The 21626-nt window shown below is 51.2% G+C and overlaps 1 protein-coding gene across 2 annotated transcripts in view; it reads left to right on the top strand.

The window, feature by feature from the left end:
- The window catches only part of CPSF1 (cleavage and polyadenylation specific factor 1), a 514820-nt gene that overhangs the window by 255632 nt on the left and 237562 nt on the right, over positions 1-21626 (top strand). For both annotated transcript variants that reach the window (XM_085604356.1, XM_085604357.1), the window contains exon 23: positions 15026-15232. In XM_085604356.1, coding sequence (XP_085460482.1) covers positions 15026-15232 — 207 coding nt within the window. The remainder of the gene's footprint in view (positions 1-15025; positions 15233-21626) is intronic.

Raw genomic sequence — 21626 nt, forward strand, 5'->3', positions numbered from 1 at the left:
ACAGAGGAGGATATCGAGGTAACAATAACAAAGTCAGAGGCAGGACTAACAACACCCGCTCTGCCTCCACCCCTGCCCAATGACTTCCCTCCGCTTCCCCGGACCATTCCGCTCCTGTCGGGGGAAGACTACAGCAGTTCCTTCCTGTCCGGACCAACATCACCACAGACAGGTGGGTGCGACAAATAGTGCAATCAGGTTACTGTCTCGAACTTACCTCTACCCCCCCCAAACATTCCACCTAAACAGCGTTCAATGTCAGCAGACCATTTGTCACTCCTCAAACAAGAGGTGATTTCCTTATTACAAAAAAGTGCAACCAACAAAACAAGGGAGTTTACTCCCTATATTTTCTCATACCAAAGAAGGATGGCTCTCTGAGACCCATTCTAGACCTCAGGCCACTAAACAGATACATACAATCAGACTACTTCCACATGGTCACACTTCAGCAAGTCCTCCCTCTACGTTCGCAGGGCAACTTCCTCACCACCTCAGATCTCAAGGACTCCTATTTCCATATTCCCATACACGCTGCTCACAGAAAATATCTCAGCTTTGTAGTGGACGGGCAGCACTATCAATTCAAAGTACTCCCTTTCGGAGTCACAACAGCACCAAGGGTATTCACCAAGTGCCTAGCAGTAGTCGCAGCCCATCTAAGAAGACCACACATTCACGTCTTCCCATACCTCGACGACTGGCTCATAAAAGCCAGCTCGTACAACCAGTGTGTTCGTCACACTGACGCGACTATCCAATTACTCCACGACCTGGGGTTCACAGTAAACCACACCAAGTCTCATCTGCAACCCTCTCACACGCAACAATACCTCGGCGCCACAATAAATGCCTCAAAAGCGTTAGCCTATCCCAGTCCAGCAAGGATAGCAAGCATTCTCGCTCTCCTACCCAAATTTCAGCCTCATCACTCTCTCCCAGCTCGAGTGTTCACGCAACTCATAGGGATGATGGCCTCTTGCATTTTCATACTGCCTCACGCAAGACTCCAGATGCGTCCCATACAAGAGTGCTTAGCACGACAATGGAACCAGGCTCAAGGTCAGCTAACAGATCTGGTTTTGGTAGACGGTCGCACTCACCACTCTCTGCAGTTGTGGAACACCAAAAACCTTTCGAAGGGGTGACCGTTCCTAGAGCCAGTTCCTCAAATTGTCATGACAACCGACGCATCGCTCTCCGGCTGGTGAGCTCACCTATTGCATCACACCATGCAAGGCAAGTGGACACCTCAACAAAAGTTATTCCACATCAATTACCTGGAATTACTGGCCATATTCCTAGCCTTAAAAGCATTCCAAAAACAAATCTCGGGCAAGGCTGTCTTAGTCCGCATGGACAACATGACAGCCATGTATTACATGCAGAAACAAGGCGGGACACACTCTCTGCAGCTCTCCCAGCTAGCACAAAACATATGGAGGTGGGCTATTCCTCAGAATATATTTCTCCTAGCCCAACACGTCCCAGGAGTCCAAAACACCATAGCAGATCTGTTAAGTCGTCAAACACAACAGGTTCACGAGTGGGAGCTCCATCCACAAGTTCTCCAACCATACTTTCAGATATGGGGGCAACCACAGATAGACCTTTTCGCCATCCACGAAAACGCCAAATGCCCAAGCTTCGCCGCCAGATACCCACACCCATTATCCAAAGGCAATGCGATATGGATGAACTGGTCAGGCAGATTTGCGTACGCCTTTCCGCCTCTCCCGCTCATACCACTTGTGGTGCGCAAACTACAGCAACACTCACTGACTCTAATTCTAGTTGCTCTAACTTGGGCCAGACAACCGTGGTACACCACATTGTTGGAACTGTCAGTAGTCCCGCACCAAAGATTACACCTCTCACCACTCCTCTTAACCCAGAACCGTGGAGAGATCAGACACCCAGACCCAGCTCAGCTGAACCTTACGATCTGGCTCCTGAAATCTTAGAATTCGGTTACCTTAACCTTCCTCCTGACTGTATGAATGTCATTAAGGAGGCTAGATGCCCTATCACTAGAGCCTGCTATGCAGCCAAGTGGAAACGATTTGTAATATATTGCCATAACAATACCATCAATCCCCTAGATGTGTCTATCCAACACATCAAAACCTACCTACTACACCTACAAAGGTGCAACTTAGCCTACACGTCTATTCGGCTACACCTTGCTGCTAAAGCAGCATACCTACAAAATAGACAACATTTATAGCTATTTAGAGTGCCCGCTATCAAAGCCTTTATGGAAGGCCTCAAAAGGATAATTCCTCCCAGAGTTCCACCCTCACCTGTGTGTAATTTAAATATCGTGCTCGCATGACTCATGGGGCCTCAATTTGAACCTCTACATAAATGTGAGCTACAATTCTTAACATGGAAAGTTGCATTCCTAGTGGCCATAACTTCTCTAAGAAGAGTTAGTGAACTACAAGCCCTAACTATTCAGGAACCATTCTTACAGATGCATCATAATAAGGTGGCTCTCCATACTAATCCTAAAGTCATTTCCCCCTTCCACCTTAATCAATCTGTGGAGTTGCCCATTTTCTTCTCGCAACCACACACAGTCACAGAAAGAGCTCTTCACACTCTACATGTTAAAAGAGCGCTGCTCTATTACATTGAAAGAAGAAAACCTTTTCGGAAAACCAAACAACTTTTTGTTTCTTTCTCACCACCACACAAAGGCAATCCCATATCTATGTCCGGGATAGCCAGATGGAATGTTAAATGCATACAAATGTGCTGCCACAAAGCAAAACACAATTTAACTGTTCCTCCTAGAGCCCACTCTACAAGAAAAATAGGGGCTTCTATGGCATTCTTAGGCAACATTCCATTAGATGATATCTGCAAAGCAGCTACATGGTCTACACCACATACGTTCACTAAACACTACTGTGTAGATGTGCAAGCGAAAGAACAAGCAAGTGTGGGCCAAGCTGTACTCAAAACCCTATTTCAAACTACTGCAACAGATAATGGTGGCCGCCGCTAGACATGGAACTCCTATACAATCTATGCAAAAGTGTGTAATCTGCAGCTCATATGCCTCGAACGGAATATGCTACTTACCAGTATGCATCTGTTCTGGGCATGTAGAGCTGCAGATCTACACACGCCCACCCGCCTCCCCGGCTTCCTTTATCTGTTCCAGTATTATCTTATTTAGATGCACTATACAAGGGTATCTTCCTGTTTCTTACAAAGTTCCATCATTTCCCTGCTGGCGAAAAACAATCTGAGGATGGAGCCGATGCCCATGCGCACTATGATCCTAAGGAGGAGTCACATACCTCGTGACTTTCAAAGACTTTCCAGGACAAAAACAAGTGCAAACATCCGGACCCAACACCAGATGGCGATCTATGCAAAAGTGTGTAGATCTGCAGCTCTACATCCCAAGAACAGATGCATACTGGTAAGTAGCATATTCCATTTAGGGGCACCCTGAACCTTCCTTCCTCAGATTCCAGATTCCTAAAAACAAAGAAGAGCAAGAAGAAAGAAGACCTGCCGTGCAGCTGCTAAGAAGAGGAAGACACCAACTGCTTTGGCCCCAGCCCTACCGGCATGTCGACCCTCGAACCTGCTCCTGCTACATCCCGGCACCTCTTGTCGCCAGCAACCTCACAAACCCTGGAGGACCTGGCTACCATTTGACTCTAAGTACCTGGAACTCCCATGAGCAGAGGCTCTGCTCAAAACCAGCTTCTAATCCCTGGCATCAGCCCGGAACCGCGAACCCTGCACACTCTGCACCTGCCAAGCCTGGCCTGTGCCAGAGTGAACAAAGACCTCGAGGACGTCCCTCCAGTGACTGTGACCCCGAATCTGGCACCCAAGGACTCATCTCGACGCTCCTGACGACGCCTCCAGCCTCAGAACCAGGTACCCCCCCCAACCGCGATCAACAGAGGGTAAGATTTCCCGACACCAAAAGGCACCCCTGCACCCGGCGCCCTGCGGCTCCCTGTGCCCAACTCCTGGGTACCTACCTATCCTACAACTACCCAACTTACCTCTCGAAGTGGTGGTGGCACCTGAAGAATCTTCGTCCCCGAGCTTGCAGCCTTTGTTCATTCAGGAGCTTTCCCATTGAAATCCATTGAGCGCCCGAAGGCTCAAAAGCACCCGGTACCCAGCCGCCCGAGTGGCCCTGGCAGTGTAACCTCTACACCTATCTACTTCCCCATTTGCCCTGAGCAAGTGATCAGGAGCCCAGCTCCCACAGCCGCGTGGCCTGCTAGTCCGCAGCCACCAACCAAGGCCCCCCTGCCTCCCATAGGACAACATTGGGCCTAACTCACTCTGCACCCGGCTGCCCCTGTGCCGCTGAGTGTGTAACAACTGTACTTACCTGACCCTGGGAGACCCCTGAGTCTGTGCCCAGAACCTTAACTCTGCCAGTCGAGTACTTACCCCAAAGCCGATAACCCAATTTTCCTCCATAGGGTAACATTGACTGGTTTCTTCTGAAATTTCTTCTAAGTGTGGAGTTTCTAAAACCTAAAATATTCACCTAAAATCAACCGAGTAACGAAAACTAAAATACTCACCTGCTATTAGGAGAGCTCCCAGTGCTGGATCTTGGTGCCCAGCACTGACCCTGAAAAGTACTCCCAACCGTACTTACCATTAACCCAATTTTCTTCCATAGGAAATCATTGACTGTTATTCTGTGAAATTTCTTCTAAGTGTCGATTTTTGCAAACTACAAATATTCTTTAAAAATCGTACCAACTCTGAAAACGTAATTGCTTACCTGTTTTAGATTGCGGTCCCAGTACTGAGCCTAGGAGCCCAGTACTGGATTACAAAAGTAACGAACATACCATAGCTGTAACTTGAATTTTCTCCCATAGGGAATCATTGACAGTTTTTCTCTGAAATTTCTTCTAAGTGTCAACTTTTAAAATAGCAAAATATTGCCTAAAAATCACAACAGTAATTAAGTCGACTTTACTCACTTGTTTCCAAGAACTGTCCCAGGACTGAATCTAGGATCCAGTCCTGGAGATAGAAAAGTAATCCTGAAAGTAATCTATTGTAAATAACTTAAAACTTCCATTGAGCTCAATGTACTATTGTGTTTGAAATTGTGTTGCCTATTGCAACAACCTGTAACTACTAGCTACAAAAGTCAATTGCATATTGCAAAAGTATTTAACTAAAGCATCTCATTCTGAGAAAGTATATTTTAATACCTATTGTTGGTTCTAAAATAAAACAGACATATATTTTTTATATAAACCATTGGCCTAGAGTTCAGTTCTTGTGTGTGAGACCATTTGCTGACTGAGTGTGTACAACAAATGCTTTACACTGTCCTCTGATACTGCCTTACTGCTCGACCAAGCTACCACTTTAGAGAGTAAGGTTATATCTAACTTTAGCCTCTGCCAAACCTCTGGGGACTGTGGACTCTGTACACACTGTTCCTATTTGGGGAACAGTATATACAGAGCCACTTTCTCACACTATCCTTTCTAGAGCATCAGAGCTTCTGCTTTCACCTAGAACCACAGCACGTGTTCTCCCTAGAACAACAGAGCTTCTGCTTTCACCCAGAACCGCAGCACGTGTCCTCCCTAGAACAGAGCTTCTGCTTTCACCCAGAACCACAGCACCTATCCTCTCTAGAGCAACAGAGCTTCTGCTTTCACCCAGAACCACAGCACGTGTCCTCCCTACAGCAACAGAGCTTCTGCTTTCACCCAGAACCACAGCTTGTATCCTTCCTACAGCAATAGAGCTTCTGCTTTCACCCAGAACCACAGCACGTGTCCTCCCTAGAACAACAGAGCTTCAGCTTTCACCCAGAACCACAGCACCTATCCTCTCTAGAGCAGCAGCACTTCTGCTTTCACCCAGAACCAGAGCACGTGTCCTCCCTAGAGCAACAGAGCTTCTGCTTTCACCCAGAACCACAGCACCTATCCTCTCTAGAGCAACAGAGCTTCTGCTTTCACCCAGAACCACAGCACGTGTCCTCCCTAGAACAACAGAGCTTCTGCTTTCACCCAGAACCACAGCACCTATCCTCTCTAGAGCAACAGAGCTTCTGCTTTCACCCAGAACCACAGCACGTGTCCTCCCTACAGCAACAGAGCTTCTGCTTTCACCCAGAACCACAGCTTGTATCCTTCCTACAGCAATAGAGCTTCTGCTTTCACCCAGAACCTCAGCACGTGTCCTCCCTAGAACAACAGAGCTTCAGCTTTCACCCAGAACCACAGCACCTATCCTCTCTAGAGCAACAGAGCTTCTGCTTTCACCCAGAACCACAGCACCTATCCTCTCTAGAGCAGCAGCGCTTCTGCTTTCACCCAGAACACGTGTCCTCCCTAGAGCAACAGAGCTTCTGCTTTCACCCAGAACCACAGCACCTATCCTCTCTAGAGCAACAGAGCTTCTGCTTTCACCCAGAACCACAGCACGTGTCCTCCCTAGAACAACAGAGCTTCAGCTTTCACCCAGAACCAGAGCACCTATCCTCTCTAGAGCAGGGGTCTCCAACCTTTTCTGTTATAAAGTCTAGTTATGTTCTATGAAAATCATCCTGAGCTACTAATACAAGTGATGTAATGGTGGCCATCCCTTCTAAGATTGTCAGCAGTGATAACGTCAGTACATTAAGAAGGGTTTCCATCAGTAGAATAAACAAATATTATCGGTTTGAAATACCTCTATATGGTAATGCATAAAAGCCATAGCTGCAATCCCCTTGGCGCCAAGGTAATAATATGAGTATTAATCTCTCCAACTCAAATTGAAGCTTTAAATACATTTTGAAGTCAACCATTTTTCTCCGAACATCAGCTTATGAGTTATAAAATACACACATTTTTGTCTTGAATACATGCTTTTGTACTTTTGGTATACATATAATAATGAAACCAAGCAAAAGTTTCTATACGCTGGTCTGCACCTAGGAGAGCTACTCCTAGGCACCTGGAGAGCTACTGGTAGCTCACGAGCTACTCGTTGGAGACACCTGGTCTAGAGCAACAGAGCTTCTGCTTTCACCCAGAACCACAGCACCTATCCTCTCTAGAGCAACAGAGCTTCTGCTTTCACCCAGAACCACAGCACCTATCCTCTCTATAGCAACAGAGCTTCTGCTTTCACCCAGAACCACAGCACCTATCCTCTCTAGAGCAGCAGAGCTTCTGCTTTCACCCGGAACCACAGCACCTATCCTCTCTAGAGCAACAGAGCTTCTGCTTTCACCTAGAACCACAGCACGTGTTCTCCCTAGAGCAACAGAGCTTCTGCTTTCACCCAGAACCACAGCACGTGTCCTCCCTACAGCAATAGAGCTCCGCTTTCACCCAGAACCACAGCACGTGTCCTCCCTACAGCAATAGAGCTCCGCTTTCAGCCAGAACCATAGCACGTGTCCTCCCTAGAGCAACAGAGCTTCTGCTTTCACCCAGAACCAGAGCACGTGTCCTCTCTAGAGCAACAGAGCTTCTGCTTTCACCCAGAACCACAGCACCTATCCTCTCTAGAGCAACAGAGCTTCTGCTTTCACCGAGAACCACAGCACCTATCCTCTCTAGAGCAACAGAGCTTCTGCTTTCACCTAGAACCACAGCACGTGTTCTCCCTAGAGCAACAGAGCTTCTGCTTTCACCCAGAACCACAGCACGTGTCCTCCCTACAGCAATAGAGCTCCGCTTTCACCCAGAACCACAGCACGTGTCCTCCCTACAGCAATAGAGCTCCGCTTTCACCCAGAACCATAGCACGTGTCCTCCCTAGAGCAACAGAGCTTCTGCTTTCACCCAGAACCACAGCACGTGTCCTCCCCACAGCAATAGAGCTCCGCTTTCACCCAGAACCACAGCTCGTATCCTTCCTACAGCAACAGAGCTTCTGCTTTCACCCAGAACCAGAGCACGTGTCCTCCCTACAGCAATAGAGCTCCGCTTTCACCCAGAACCACAGCTCGTATCCTTCCTACAGCAACAGAGCTTCTGCTTTCAGCCAGAACCACAGCACATGTCCTCCCTAGAACAACAGAGCTTCAGCTTTCACCCAGAACCACAGCACCTATCCTCTCTAGAGCAACCGAGCTTCTGCTTTCACCCAGAACCACAGCACGTGTCCTCCCTACAGCAATAGAGCTCCGCTTTCACCCAGAACCATAGCACGTGTCCTCTCTAGAGCAACAGAGCTTCTGCTTTCACCTAGAACCAGAGCATGTGTCCGTGAGAAAGTGATACCGGCCTCTGCCTGGGGACCTGCTGCCCCGATCGCGGGCCGCCCTCGTCGGGCGTTGGAAATTGCGGAGGCCCGGGTGGCGGGGGAGGGGCGGCCCTGGACTGCGGCGCGGCCCCTGGGGCTCGCCGGGGCCTGCGGCCGGATCCTTGCTGGCGCTGGAGCGGGACCTCTCCCTGTCCCGGGTGGTTGACGTCTGGACCGGTATTGAAGGCTGCCCTCCGCTGGGGAGAACTGGGACTGGAGCACCGGCGGCTGGACGTGGCCCGGGACCCGGCTGGAGCGCACCGTTGGCGGGGCCCGGATCTGGTGATCTGCTCCCGTGCGAGTTTCCGCCTGCTGCCGAGGTGACCGGGGCTCCTGTGGCGACGACGGCGGGGCCCTCGGCCCCTTCCTGGAGCTGAACGGCGAGACGAGCTGCGACGCCTGAGGCGAGTGGAGGCCTACCTGTGCGCGTGGGCGCGGCCCGGGCTTGGGGCCACGGAGGCTGCCCTGGAGGTGGTGAGTCGAGGGAGCGCCGGAGCAGGAGCGAGGTGAGAGGCTGAGGGGCCCGGTGGGTGCCCGGGACGTGGGGAAGTGTCGACAGGGGCTGAGGGTCAAACCAGTGAACAGCCAGCGAACTAGACGGTGGGCCACGAGCGGACAGTGACCTGCGGGCGCACATGGCTCCCCTCCCCCCTGTTGCCTTTGCTGGGTGACGTGCCTGCCCGATTGGCGCCCCCCTCCGACACCTTGCCACCTCACCTGCTGGGCAGTGGCGGGGGACGACCCGCGACCGGCTTACGAACTTGCCGTTACTAGACTCTATCTCCCTGCGCTTCCCGACACCCGGTGGCGACAACGACGCGCTTCTCGGCGCTGGTCACTTTGTGGGTCGCTGCGCTATGCCCGTATCCAAGGCGAGGAAACCAAAGCCTCTAAAGGACATATTCGGGCGCCCTCTGCCTGTCCCCAGCAATCAAGGCGTGGATTCCAAGATGGCGACCCTGCAGCACTCTCCCGGCGCTGGGGAGGAGCCGGTCACCAAGGCGTTCATGGAATCCCTCTTCCAAACTCTGCGGGCTGACCTACAGACAGTGAAGGCTGACCTCACCGCGGAGATAAAAGACATTCGCAGGGACGTGGAGGAGGTGGGGGAGCGAGTGGCGGCGCTGGAGGAGAGGAACGACGCCACTGTGTCAGACATGAACACGATCCAACAAGAAATCCTCCGCCTGCGAGACCAGCAGCTAGATGTTCGGACCCACCTCGAGGACCTGGAGAATAGGTCCCGCAGACATAACATCCGGATTCGTGGAGTGAAAGCCTCGGACGACACCACGGACCCTTCTGCCTTCGTCATGGGCCTCTTCCGCCACATCCTGGCGGCGCCGGATGACGCCGAGATCGTCCTGGACAGAGCACATAGGGTCGGTCCACCCCGGGCACCCAACAGCCCTCCAGCGGATATACTGGTGTGCGTCCAAGACTTTAAAACTAAAGAAGCGATCCTCGCGAAAGCAAGGACCCTCCATCCCGTCTCTTATAAGGGGCACTTTCCGTTGCTCTACCAGGACTTGGCCCTGATCACTTTGCAGCGCCGACGACAGTTCCGCCCTGTCACGGACCATCTCCGACAGCGGGGCATTCCATACTCGTGGGGGCACCCATTCTGCCTCATCTTCCACCTTGATGGCAAACTTCACCAGCTGCGCTCGCTCTCCGCGGCCTGCGGAGTGCTGGACTTGGTGCCGCCCGATGGGGAGGAGGACTGTCGAGCTGCGGACCCAGGGCCAGGGCCCTCGGCGTCGGGATGGCGGCGACAGGGAGGGCGCAGACGGGGATGGAAGCCCAACAAAACAGACATAGCTAAGAGTCAGCGGGACGCACTGGCCTCGGCGATGGACGCACTGGCCGGGGCGCCCTCGGGTGCTGAGTGAGCAGTGGCCACCTGTAGCCTCACGCACTTGACCCAGGGGTCTTCGGTGGGAGGCGGGCGGCGGAGGGAACCGATACTCCCCCTCTTGGTCACACTATGGTCCCCACACCAACGCTCCCCTGGCTTTGCCAAGGTGACGAACAATCTTTCCGGATCGTGACTTTGTTGTTGGGTTTTGCCAATGTTGTTATTATTGGTATACTTGGTTTGCAAGGGGTTTTGGGGTTTTTTTTTGGGTATGGGTCCCCTCGTCCACTTTCCCCTGTCGCACCCCGACAGTTGCTGCACAAGGGCTTGGAGGGTCTGAGTTGCCACCCGCACTTGCTTAGGATAGTTAGCGTTCTACAGCGATTCCGCCTTGCTCACTGGACCGTAGATGCCACACACCCCCCTTAAAGTTCTTACGCTAAATGTGCGGGGGCTGAATAATCCCGTCAAACGAAAGGCAGTCCTTAGCTACCTGGAACATTCGAAAGCGGACATATGCCTTCTACAAGAAACCCACCTACTGGCTAAGGACCACCATAGATTGAAATCCCGAGCCTTCCCAACACAGATGTTTTCCTCTGCCAACTCCAAGACGGCTGGGGTGGCCATTTTGGTTTCCCGCTCCTTCCCGGGCAGGGTCTTACACAAAGGGGCAGAGATCAGGGGTCGACTACTCACCTATCAATTTTTACTGGGAGGGGTGACCCTGGATGTTGGTTCCATCTATGCACCCAATGAAGGGCAGATTGCATTCCTCCTCAATGCTCTTGACGACACGGCCGCAGCTTCGGGCTGCTGTCTGCTGCTGGGCGGCGATCTCAATATCGTTTTTGACAACGCACTGGACCGTTCCGGTCAGAGAACTGGTCAGGCGGGTGTTCTCACAGCTGCCGGGCGAGCTCGTCTCCGTGATCTGGGGCTGTCGGACCTGTGGCGTCACTCCCCAGTTCTGGCCACCTTCCAGCTCCCGCCATCCCTGCAGCCTCTCCGACATTGGCGCCTGCGCGATACACTGCTACACCACCCCTCTGTTATCGAACAGCTCCAGAAAACTATCTCGACCTTCCTCACTCTCAATGCTAATCCGGATACGACTCTAGCGACACAGTGGGTGGCACTGAAGGCTGTTCAGAGGGGGGAATTCATAGCCATATCCTCTGCCCATAACCGCGAACGCAGCCGCAAACGGGCGGAACTTTCCCAGCGCGTCTCAGAGCTCGAACAAATGCATCAGCGGACCGGCGCCTCCCGGGCCTGGCGGCAACTTTGCATAGAAAGAAAGCAGCTGGCTGCCTTGGATCAGGACAGGGCCGAGTTCGCCGCGCTCAGGCTTTGACACGCATACTACACGGGAGGAGATGGGTGCGGCCGCCTGCTGGCAAACAAACTGCGAGAGACCAGACAAAAGCAGGGAGTCCGCGAGATCCGGACCCTAGGGGGGGAACCTGTAACTGACGACGCCGGTATAGCAGAGGCATTCCGCGACTTCTACGCGGGCCTCTATTCCGGGGATCCCCTGGAGACCCAGGTCTGCGCTGATTACATAGCGGGGGCCCACATGCCTTCCCTAACGTCCGTGCAGGCAGATCTCTTGGAGAGGGATATTCGGATAGAGGAGGTTGTCTCGGCGATCTCACGCCTTAAGCCGGGTAAATCGCCGGGCCCGGACGGCTACACGGCTGCCTTTTATAAGACTTTTTGCAACTACGTGGCCCCTCTCCTGACGAGTCTATTCAATACCTTCGACCAAGCGGGAGCAATCCCGAGTGAAATGTTAGAGGCCGCGATAGTCGTTATCCCCAAATCAGGGAAGGGTCGGACAGCCTGCAGCGCGTACAGACCCATCTCCCTGTTGAACATAGACATTAAATTGTACACTAGCATTCTCGCGGCTCGATTGGCGCCGCATATGGCCAACCTGGTTGAACCTGATCAGGTGGGCTTTATTCCACAGCGGCAAACAAGCGACAACACTAAGCGCATCTTGCATCTGATCGAAAAGGCGTCTCGTACGCAAGGAGAATAAATGCTCTTGGCCATCGACGCAGAGAAGGCCTTCGACAGAGTGCACTGGCCGTACCTCGAGATGGTTCTGGAGAGCGCTGGGTTTGGGGAGAAGCTGCGTACCAGGATCTTAAACTGCTATCGCTCCCCCATGGCGACGGTCAGTGTGAATGACTACACTTCCTCCCGCTTCCCCATTGGGAGGGGTACTAGACAGGGGTGCCCCCTGTCACCCCTCCTGTTCGCGCTCTATATGGAGCCTCTGGCTCTACGAGTGCGGCGACATCCCCTCATCACAGGGATTAAATTTGGAGGAGACATCCATACCATTAGTCTCTACGCGGATGATATACTGCTCTCCCTGTCCGATCCAATACCGGCTCTGCGCGCTCTTTTCATCGAACTGTGCGGCTTTGCGCGGGGGTCGGGGTTCAAAATCAATCTGTAGAAATCCATTGCACTTAACGTCTCCCTCTCCCCGCACACCCTGGCCCATATCCAGGAAGAGCACACCCTGAGTTGGGCAGCTGCCTCGATTCCCTATCTAGGCATTCACCTAGCCCCAACCCTCCAGGCCACCGCGGACATTAATTACTCTAATCTCCGCTCCCGCATTCGTACAGAACTGCGCAGATGGAAAACTTATACGCTCTCTTGGCTGGGCAGGATTGCGGCCATCAAGATGACGGTCCTCCCGCAGATCTTGTACCTCTTCCAAACTCTCCCCCTCCGCCCACCGTCCGGCTGGATCCAACAGACTCAGGCGGACCTAGCGCGCTTTATCTGGCATGGCCGTTAACCCTGATTTCGACATGCAGTAGCGACTCTCCCACCGGAACGGGGCGGGGTAGGGGTGCCCGACCTTCAACTATACTATCACGCTTCTCAGCTTAGATACTTAGTGGAATGGCACCAATTGGAATCGGAGAAACACTGGCTGTTCCAAGACCAAGCGGTGGCGGCCAGACCGCTGCAGGGCATCCCCTTCCTTCGTAAACAGCATAGACTACCCAATCTCTACGCTTCCTATATCACAAGCACGGTGCTGGAATCCTGGGATCGCACTAACCTTGCCCACCGACTGACCTCCTTTCCGTCACCACTCACCCCAATATTTGATAATCCAGAGTTTCGTCCTGGGGCGGACGCCCAGGCCTTTCGCGCCTGGCGCTCCTCCTCTTGTAGGTCCTTGGGTTATCTTTTCGATTTTGATGGCATAATCACATTTCAGCAGCTCAAGGAACACTACGGCCTCCCGGAATCAGAGCGCCTGCCGTATTTACAAGTCAGACATTGGGCACTCCACCAACAGGTTAGGCCCCAGGCGCAGCGTCTCCTGACCCCTTATGAAAAATGGCTAATGACACGCACGTCCAATAAGAAAATAATTTCTGACCTCTACAAAATGCTTCTGGACACCACCGCACACACATATAACGCAGGCCGGGCTCGGTGGGAAAGGGACCTGGGCAGATCCTTAAGCCACAGGGAATGGGACGGTATCTACCATAGAGCGCGGCACTCTGCATACCACATGGGTCTCACGGAGACTCTGACTAAAATTGCCACTTACTGGTATTACACGCCAGAGCGCCTGCATCGCTTTGACCCTCGCCGGAGTGCGCTGTGTTGGAGGGACTGTGGAGAAGTGGGCACCCTAGAACACGTTCTCTGGAGCTGTACCTGTATACAACCATACTGGTCCCATGTTTTGGATGAAATTGATCTGCACTTCGAGACAGAGCTACCGCGCTTCCCCGCGTATATTCTTCTGGGCTTGCCCAACCCGCTGACAATCCCACTCAAATCCCGGAGGGGCAGGCTGATTGCCATCGCCTTAGGCGCAGCGACACAAAACATACTGATACACTGGCGTTCAGCCCAGCTCCCGACACACTCTGGATGGCTCCAGAGACTCTGGGGGGTGTTGGGTATGGAGAAACTGACACTCACTTTAGCTGGTAGAGGATCCGAATTCCCAGAGTTATGGAGGCCCTTCCTCACCCTACTGGTGTCTGAATTCCGTGAGCTGACCTGTCCCCGTTATCTGCGGTTACTGCGCCTAGCAGACACACAGATCCCAAACGCCACTTCCCAGAATCGCCGCAAGCGGCGGCGTTGACCCTTTAGAGGCTGCCTTCACTTGACCAGTTAACGCGGACGAGGGAAAGGGAGGGGGGAGGTATCATTGGGGTTTGTATGATTTTACTATTTTTATATTTTTTGGCCCAGTTTATGTCTACCACCCGTAGTTTTGCTCAGCTTGGCAACCCAGTTGCCTCGTTGGTATTGTGCCTCTGGAATTGAGGGTGTTGTTGTTCAATGTTTGCTTGAAATCAATAAACAGATTTAAACCATAAATCCATGCCTCTTGACAGTGGTACCTTTAGCTGGAACAGAACACAGGTGCAGCCATGACCTGCAGAAGCAGTAAGAAGTTACCAGAGATCCATCTATCCGGGTCATACGATAATCATTGGCTTATTTTGATGGGTTAGACTCAGCAAGAGGCAATGATATAAGAGCTGGTAATTGTATATTAGCTCACAAGTCTCGAGGCGAGTATGCTCTTCAGTGGCCTCTGAACACCTCTTCCATGTTAGCGAAACCACTCTTTCGAACCGTGTTCTTTACCTGAAAATAATCGCTTTTCAATTGTTTCCATCCTTTATTAGGAATAGGAATAAGTCCCGTCCTGGTCTCCCTTTTCCTCCAGTGGATCCTTGTTTACATTACTGACCTTTGAACCAGCTTGTTCACTCTTCCCTGGACTCTTAGATGTAGATCCATTAGGGGTTTGTTATCTCAGGAACAATTTGGAGTTGTTTTGTATTTTGTCTAAATGTTTTCCTTTAATTTTCATGTATGCTTCAGATCTATCAGTTGCCCGAATGGCGCTTAGTCTTTCTAGTGAAGAACTTCCCCATGGGTCAGAGGGTGCTTGTGGACAGCTCGTTTGGAAAAGCTTCTGCACAGGGTGACAGCAAGAAGGAGGAAGTTATGCGGCAGGGGGAGATGCCGCTGGTGAAAGAGGTGCTGCTGGTGGCTCTGGGCAACCATCAAACTCGGCCGTATCTTCTGGTAAGTTCAGCCTCCTTACAATGTTGCATTCCTGTCCAAGATTTCAAATTAATCTCCTGATAATTTTTACTCTGTATGAAAGTGTGTTATTATTTTGGGGTTAGTGACTACCCACCTTAAAGAATAATCGCAACTGTTGCCAGGATGAACCATTACAGTCACAAAATTTACATTTACATACCTAGGTTCTAACTCGTACCTGCTAACAGCCTGACTGAGGTCTGCGGGGCAGAGCCAGACTTCTCGAACCTTGGGGTGCCCCACCCCCGCGTTTGGCATGTGGTGAACGGACCTTGGCTCAGCCCGCCTCTGCTGGACCCGTCGCCTAGCTGAGGTCTGCCCTATTACAAGGAACTGCTGAAACCTTACCAGAGCCTTAGGCTTTCCTAATTTGGGGTATTTCTTTTCGTATATCGGGGTCATAGATGTCGCCCTCTCACATTCAAGGTCCCCCTCCCTTTCACAGCTTCACTTACACGAGCCCCGGACCACTTTAGGTCTGCAGTCCGGCATCCAATGTGGCCACCCAGGTGGAAGCCCCACCGCTATAACTAGGCCTCTGCCCGACCGATGAGACTTCTTTGGGACAGACTGAAGAGCGCCCTCAGGCGCCGAATCCTGGCGAGGATCGGCTCTCCCGGGTTCCCAGCTCCAAGCAGCAAAAAGAAGAAAGCAACCAGTAGGAGCGTGAAGGATTGCTAGGAGGGGCTTCCGATGCCGACGAGGTGCCCTGCCGGGAATTAGTTGAAGCTCCCCTGCCACGGGTCAGTCCCTGGACCAAGCAACAGGGCGGTGGGGCACCGTGAACGGACAGCCGCCAGTCTCATGAATGGGCAGGCTGTCTCCCACGAGGATGGATATCAACCCCCACTTTTACAGGTAGAGGTTATGAGATTTTTTTCGACTTTATCTTTGTCTCTACACTTTTTTCCCTTATATTTCTGAATTTGCAATAACTTTGAGCCCCTTCAGTAATAACAACCCCAGTGTGTGTCACCACTTTCTCTTCAGAAAACTACTCAGGAGTTGGCTCTTCCCCACATAAGCACCCTACGCAAACAGATAGAAATACGGAGCAGATCTCTCTGTAGATGAGCATTTATTTGTACTAAAGATATGTACCTATATGTGTATATTGCTTTGTATGAACGTGTAGAATACTTAAGTAAAAATAAAAGAATTGTATATAGATATTCATTAGTTCTTCTTAACAAATGTACATATTGCTGATAGTTACATTATTCTGTCCGAAAGAAGACTTCTCCCCCTCCCCCCCCCCCCCATCAGGCGTAGCAAGCATTATATACATGCAAACCTATTTTTCTCTTCTCTATCCCTCCACTATCCTTCTCAATCCAAATATTCTCACGAACATATCCACCACTAAAATGACTTTCATATTTTCACTATACTAATGCACTACTAATCCTTTATGGGTTCAGAATTAGCATGCTACACACCATCAAGGGTAGCAAGCGCTATATAAATGCAAACCTTTTTCCCTTCTCTATCCCTCCACTATCCTTCTCAATCTAAAGAACTGACTTGCCTATCCACCACTCAAATTACTTTCACTATACTGATTCACCACTTATCCTTTCTGGGTTCCGATGTGACCTGCTACTCGCCGAAAAAGCGCTTCAACACCCCATCAAGGGTAGCAAGCGCTATAAAAACGCAAACCTTTTTCCCACTTCTATCCCTCCCCTATCCTGCTCAAGCCAAATAACTGACTAACATCCACCACTCAAATTACTTTCATATTTTCACTATACTTATTCACCACTAATCCTTTATGGATTCCAGAGTAGCGTGCTACTTTTTGAAAAAGTGCTTAGACACCTCGCCAGGGGTAGCAAGCGCTATATAAATCCAATTACAATACGAAACAATTGAGCTGTATCCCTAACAGTTATGGCACAGAGCTAACATGCTTAACTTGAAGGCAATGTGTACATTATTGATGCAGAACCCAAACAGCAATGAAGGCAAAACACAACCCCAGACCTCAACCAATTACAAGAGAATAGAGTACATTTTAATAAATAAAATAACACCAGAATGACAAAAATCCAGTAAGGGGAACTAGAGGTAAGAAAGCTTTAAGTTTAAATAAATTGTGCCAAAAACACTAGCTGCTGACTCACTGCCATCATCGAGTCGCAATAGGTGTGATTTGAGGCCAAATGAGATGGACTGCGAATTGGCTACAGAAACCAGGTTCAACCTGGTCTGAAGTTTTACCTTCGTACTAAGTCTCTGAAATGGAAGTTCATAATCTTCAGTGGGACAAGCCAGCCAGCATTGGCCAAAGAATGCCCCACGAGGTCAGACAGCCATCAGACGAGGTCAGACAGCCATCAGAAGAGGTCAGACAGCCATCAGACGAGGTCAGACAGCCATCAGACGAGGTCGTGCTGAACCAATGCACTTTGGGAGGGGGGCAGGAGCCTGTCCCTGGTTGGCTGGGTCCCCCCATCCTCAAGATGGCGGGGACTCGAGGTTGTGCTTCCCCTCACTCCCCCACCTTAGGGGTGGAGTTGACAGAGGTGGGCACACCTCTCTTCCTCACTTGTTTTTCCCGCCGGTTCTCCTGCCCAAAGTGGGGGGTAGAACCAGTGGGGACCAGTTGCTGAGTACAGCAAGTGGTCTGGAGAAGCTCACAAAGGCGGCAGGCCTTTGAAGCTTCCCCTGCCCATCCTGGGGCAGGGGACCTAGCTCCTCGTCCCGGGATGTGCATTGTTGCAGGCCCTCTAGAGCGGATGGCTCTCGACCCAGGGGTCCAGCAATATGTCTGGTGGGTGGCAGCCTAAGCAGCCACTCATTCGGGACACTGGTTGTGGGTCAAGTTCAGGGGGCATTTCTAAAATGCCCTCTGTCGTGCGTTTTACATTGAAACCCACACTGGCATCAGTGTGGGTACAATGTGCTGAGAAGTTTGATACCAAACTTCCCAGACTTCAGTGTATCCATCATGGTACTGTGGAGTTCGTAATGACAACCTCCCTGCACCATATACTCTTTAATGGTACACTGCTCTTACAATGTCTGAGAATGGACTCAGACACTGTAGGGGCACAGGGCTCATGCCTCTGTACCCTCACCACTGGCATAGTGCACTCAGCAAGAGGGGCGGCTGACCTAGGCCAGGGCAGTGGTTGGTAGGCATGGCACACGGGGATGTGTGCCTGTCGGAGGGACGGTCGGAAACAGAAGTGAGGAGGCCGTAGAGGTTGAATAGTGTAGGGTTTTACTGATGATATTCAATAACCCGCAATAAGGGATAACGGTAAGTAAGCAAAGTAAGATATGCAGATAGGCAAAGTATGGTAGAAACAATCCAGTTCGTTGGTGTTTTCATAGGCTTGCTCCTCAGTGGGTCTCTCCGAGGCTCCTCTGTAGGAAGGTTGGGCTGTTCCTCCTTGGCTCCTGGTGCCGTCTCTGGTGTGGTTCTCCCCGGGGTAACCCAAAAACAAAAGAAATAGCGATCAAGTACAGGTTTTGTGTTTCGTGTATACCGTCACCACACCCGGTGCGATCCTGACAAGGAGAGTGAAGGGTGGCGAAAAAGGGGGTGAAGAATTTCAACTTATGAAGGTAGCAAAGGGGTGGTCGTATCCTATGGTAGGGATTTTGCTGGTTTGTTTTTCTTTCAATCCTCTCCTGATACTTGCGGGCGACTAATAGAGAAACCCTCTCCCACAATCCCTCCACCCCACTCCCTTACTATCCCTGTGGTCCCCGTTACGTACCGCTGTCTGCCACAACTCTCCTGAGTTGTGGCGGCTCATACGCGTCCCCTGGGCTCCACCACTCCTTGGTCCAGACGTCGGGACCCTCCGGTTCTTCCGTGGGGATCTCCTCGGCGTCCTCTCGACGGGAAGCGGCGTCCTTGCTTCTTTCGGCGTCCTCTCGACAGGGGATGATGTCTTCGATCCTTTCGGCATCTCTCTCTGCTACCTCCGGCTGCCTTCCAAGGGACGCGCCGATTCTCTCGGCTTCTGGCTTTTTCTGCCTCCTGTGACCTCCAGGTCCGTTACCTGCTGTGTCCTGTCACTTCCGAGAGGAGGGACTTCCGGGTCAGGTGCAACGTACTGGGGGGCGGGGAAAAGATGCGTCGTTATGTCGGCTTCGTGGTTATCAGCATACGAACGGTAAGGAAACGGTTAACATCTGGTTGTTTATCCCTGTGGACCCGCTCCTCCTCACAGTGCCATGTCGACTCTTCACTTTTGATCTGCACCAAGACACGCAGCCTGCAAGGCAGTGTGTTTGTGAAAAGTTACAGGGCCCCTAAGGGTGGCACAATTGGTGCTGCAGCCCTTAGGAGCCTTCTCTGGTCACAGTGCCCTGGGTACATGGGGTACCATTTACCAGGGACCTACCTGTGGCCAGAGTTGCCAATTGGATTTTGTTTTGGGGAAAGAACACAGGCCCTGGGGTCCTGATTTGCAGGCCCCTCTAGAGCACATCAAGTCAAAGAGCATAAGTAGTCTGGCAACAAAAAAAAAGGGGGGGGTTACTGCAACAGAAACCCACTTTCTCACAGTACCCGATTAGCAGGAGCCCAGGGCACACTCAGCCAAAGTACATCAGCAATTCAGCAAAAAGTGGGGGCAACCATGCAGAAAGAGGGCACTTTCTCACACCTCTTCACTGTAAGAACATGGTAATGTAAATTTTCTACATGTCCCACTTTTAAATACTATGCAATATACCTTGGGGGCTACAAGGTTCACATAAGTGTGGCGTACTAATATTTAAAAGGGAGTTTTACTTGTCAAAAGGTTTTGTTTTTACAGGCCGAATTGCGGGCTTTTATACTGCTACAGCCAGGCTATGCAGGGTAGGCCTGATGCCATGTTTTCGCTGTCACTATAGTGAATGGCACAATAGGTGCTGCAGTCCTTTAGTGACATTATATTTACAGGCCCTAGGTAATTATTTTTACCATATATTAGGGATTTATAGGCAAGTTAAACATACCAACTAGGAGCATGCCAATTCGGCAATGTTTAAAGGGGAAGTACAGGCACTTTACCACTTGCTAGAAAAAGGTGAAAAATCTGTGGTGACCACACATACGTGTAGAACGAAAAACCATACAAATCCAAAATGAAAACACAACTTCAATGTTCTACCTTAGCAAGATCATATGTCCATTGGTAAGTAGCACAAGAGGTATGAAGATAGTGAGAAAATTAGGTTCTTTTGCAGTACCCACCCCACCAAGACCATGCCCCTGCCCCTGTTCCCGTAAGGTAAAAAAATGACCAAGTCGACATGGCACACTGCCTGTGTGCCGTGCCAACTAGCACTGCCTAAGATATAGTTAAGTCACCCCTCTACCAGGCCTCACGAGCCCTGATGCAGGATGCACTATATCCGAGGTTTGGGCATATTAGCATGAGCCGATTTGCCCCTAGAGAATTAGGGTATATTCCTTGATATTGTAAGTGCCAGGGAAGTTATAGAGAGTACAGGGGCTGTTAACTTGACAACTCCAGTTCTACTTCACCAAAATGGCTTCACTGAACCCAGCTCCTTGTAATTAACCCACACTGATGCCAGTGTGAGCTTTATTAAAACATGTACTCGGAGGGCTCCTTAGAGGTGCCCCTGTAAACCTACTGACCCTGGTGCGGGCATTGACTGGCTTTAGGCAGCCATCCACCACCAGACCTATTTCTGAACCCCTGGATAGAGAGCCTCTGCTCTCTGGGACCAGAAACAATGCACATCCTGAGCAGAGGTGTCTTCCCCCAGGATGGGCCAGTGCTCGAAGAGGGAAGCTTCAAAGGTCTGCCGCCTTTGTAATGCGACCCCTAGCCTCTGCTGTCCACTTTGGGCAGGAAAACCAGAGGGAAAACTTGGGAGAATAGGAGGTGTACCCATGTCTACCAACTCCACCCCCAAGGTGGGAGAGGCGAGGTGAAGCACATCTTTCAGTCCCCGCCATCTTGAAGATGGGGGGAAGACCCTTCCAATCAGGCCTAGGTCTATGCCCCCTCCCACAGGAGGGTGGCATAATAGAGGGTGTAGTCACCCCAGGTAAGGCGCCCATTGGCCCTACCTGCTACTCCCATAAAATACACTTTAATGTAGTATTTAAGTGGCTCACCCAGACCTGGAAGGTAGATCTGCAATGACCAACGAAGAAAGAAGACAACCTTGCAGAGAAGACTGAATATGACGACTGCCTTGGACCCTGTCCTACTGGCCTGTCTGAAACCCCTGGGAGGACTGCTGCCTTGTCCAGCGGAACTGTCCAGAAGAAACCAACAACAGAGACTCTGGATCCAGGCGGATCTGCGACTTGTGTCCACTCTGCACCCGACGCCCCCGGCCTGAGTCGGAGTCTCCTAACTGCCCAGTGAAGTCTCCCCTGCGACCT

The sequence above is a fragment of the Triturus cristatus genome, chromosome 5_1 (assembly GCF_964204655.1).
Source record: "Triturus cristatus chromosome 5_1, aTriCri1.1, whole genome shotgun sequence".
NCBI lineage: Eukaryota > Metazoa > Chordata > Amphibia > Caudata > Salamandridae > Triturus > Triturus cristatus.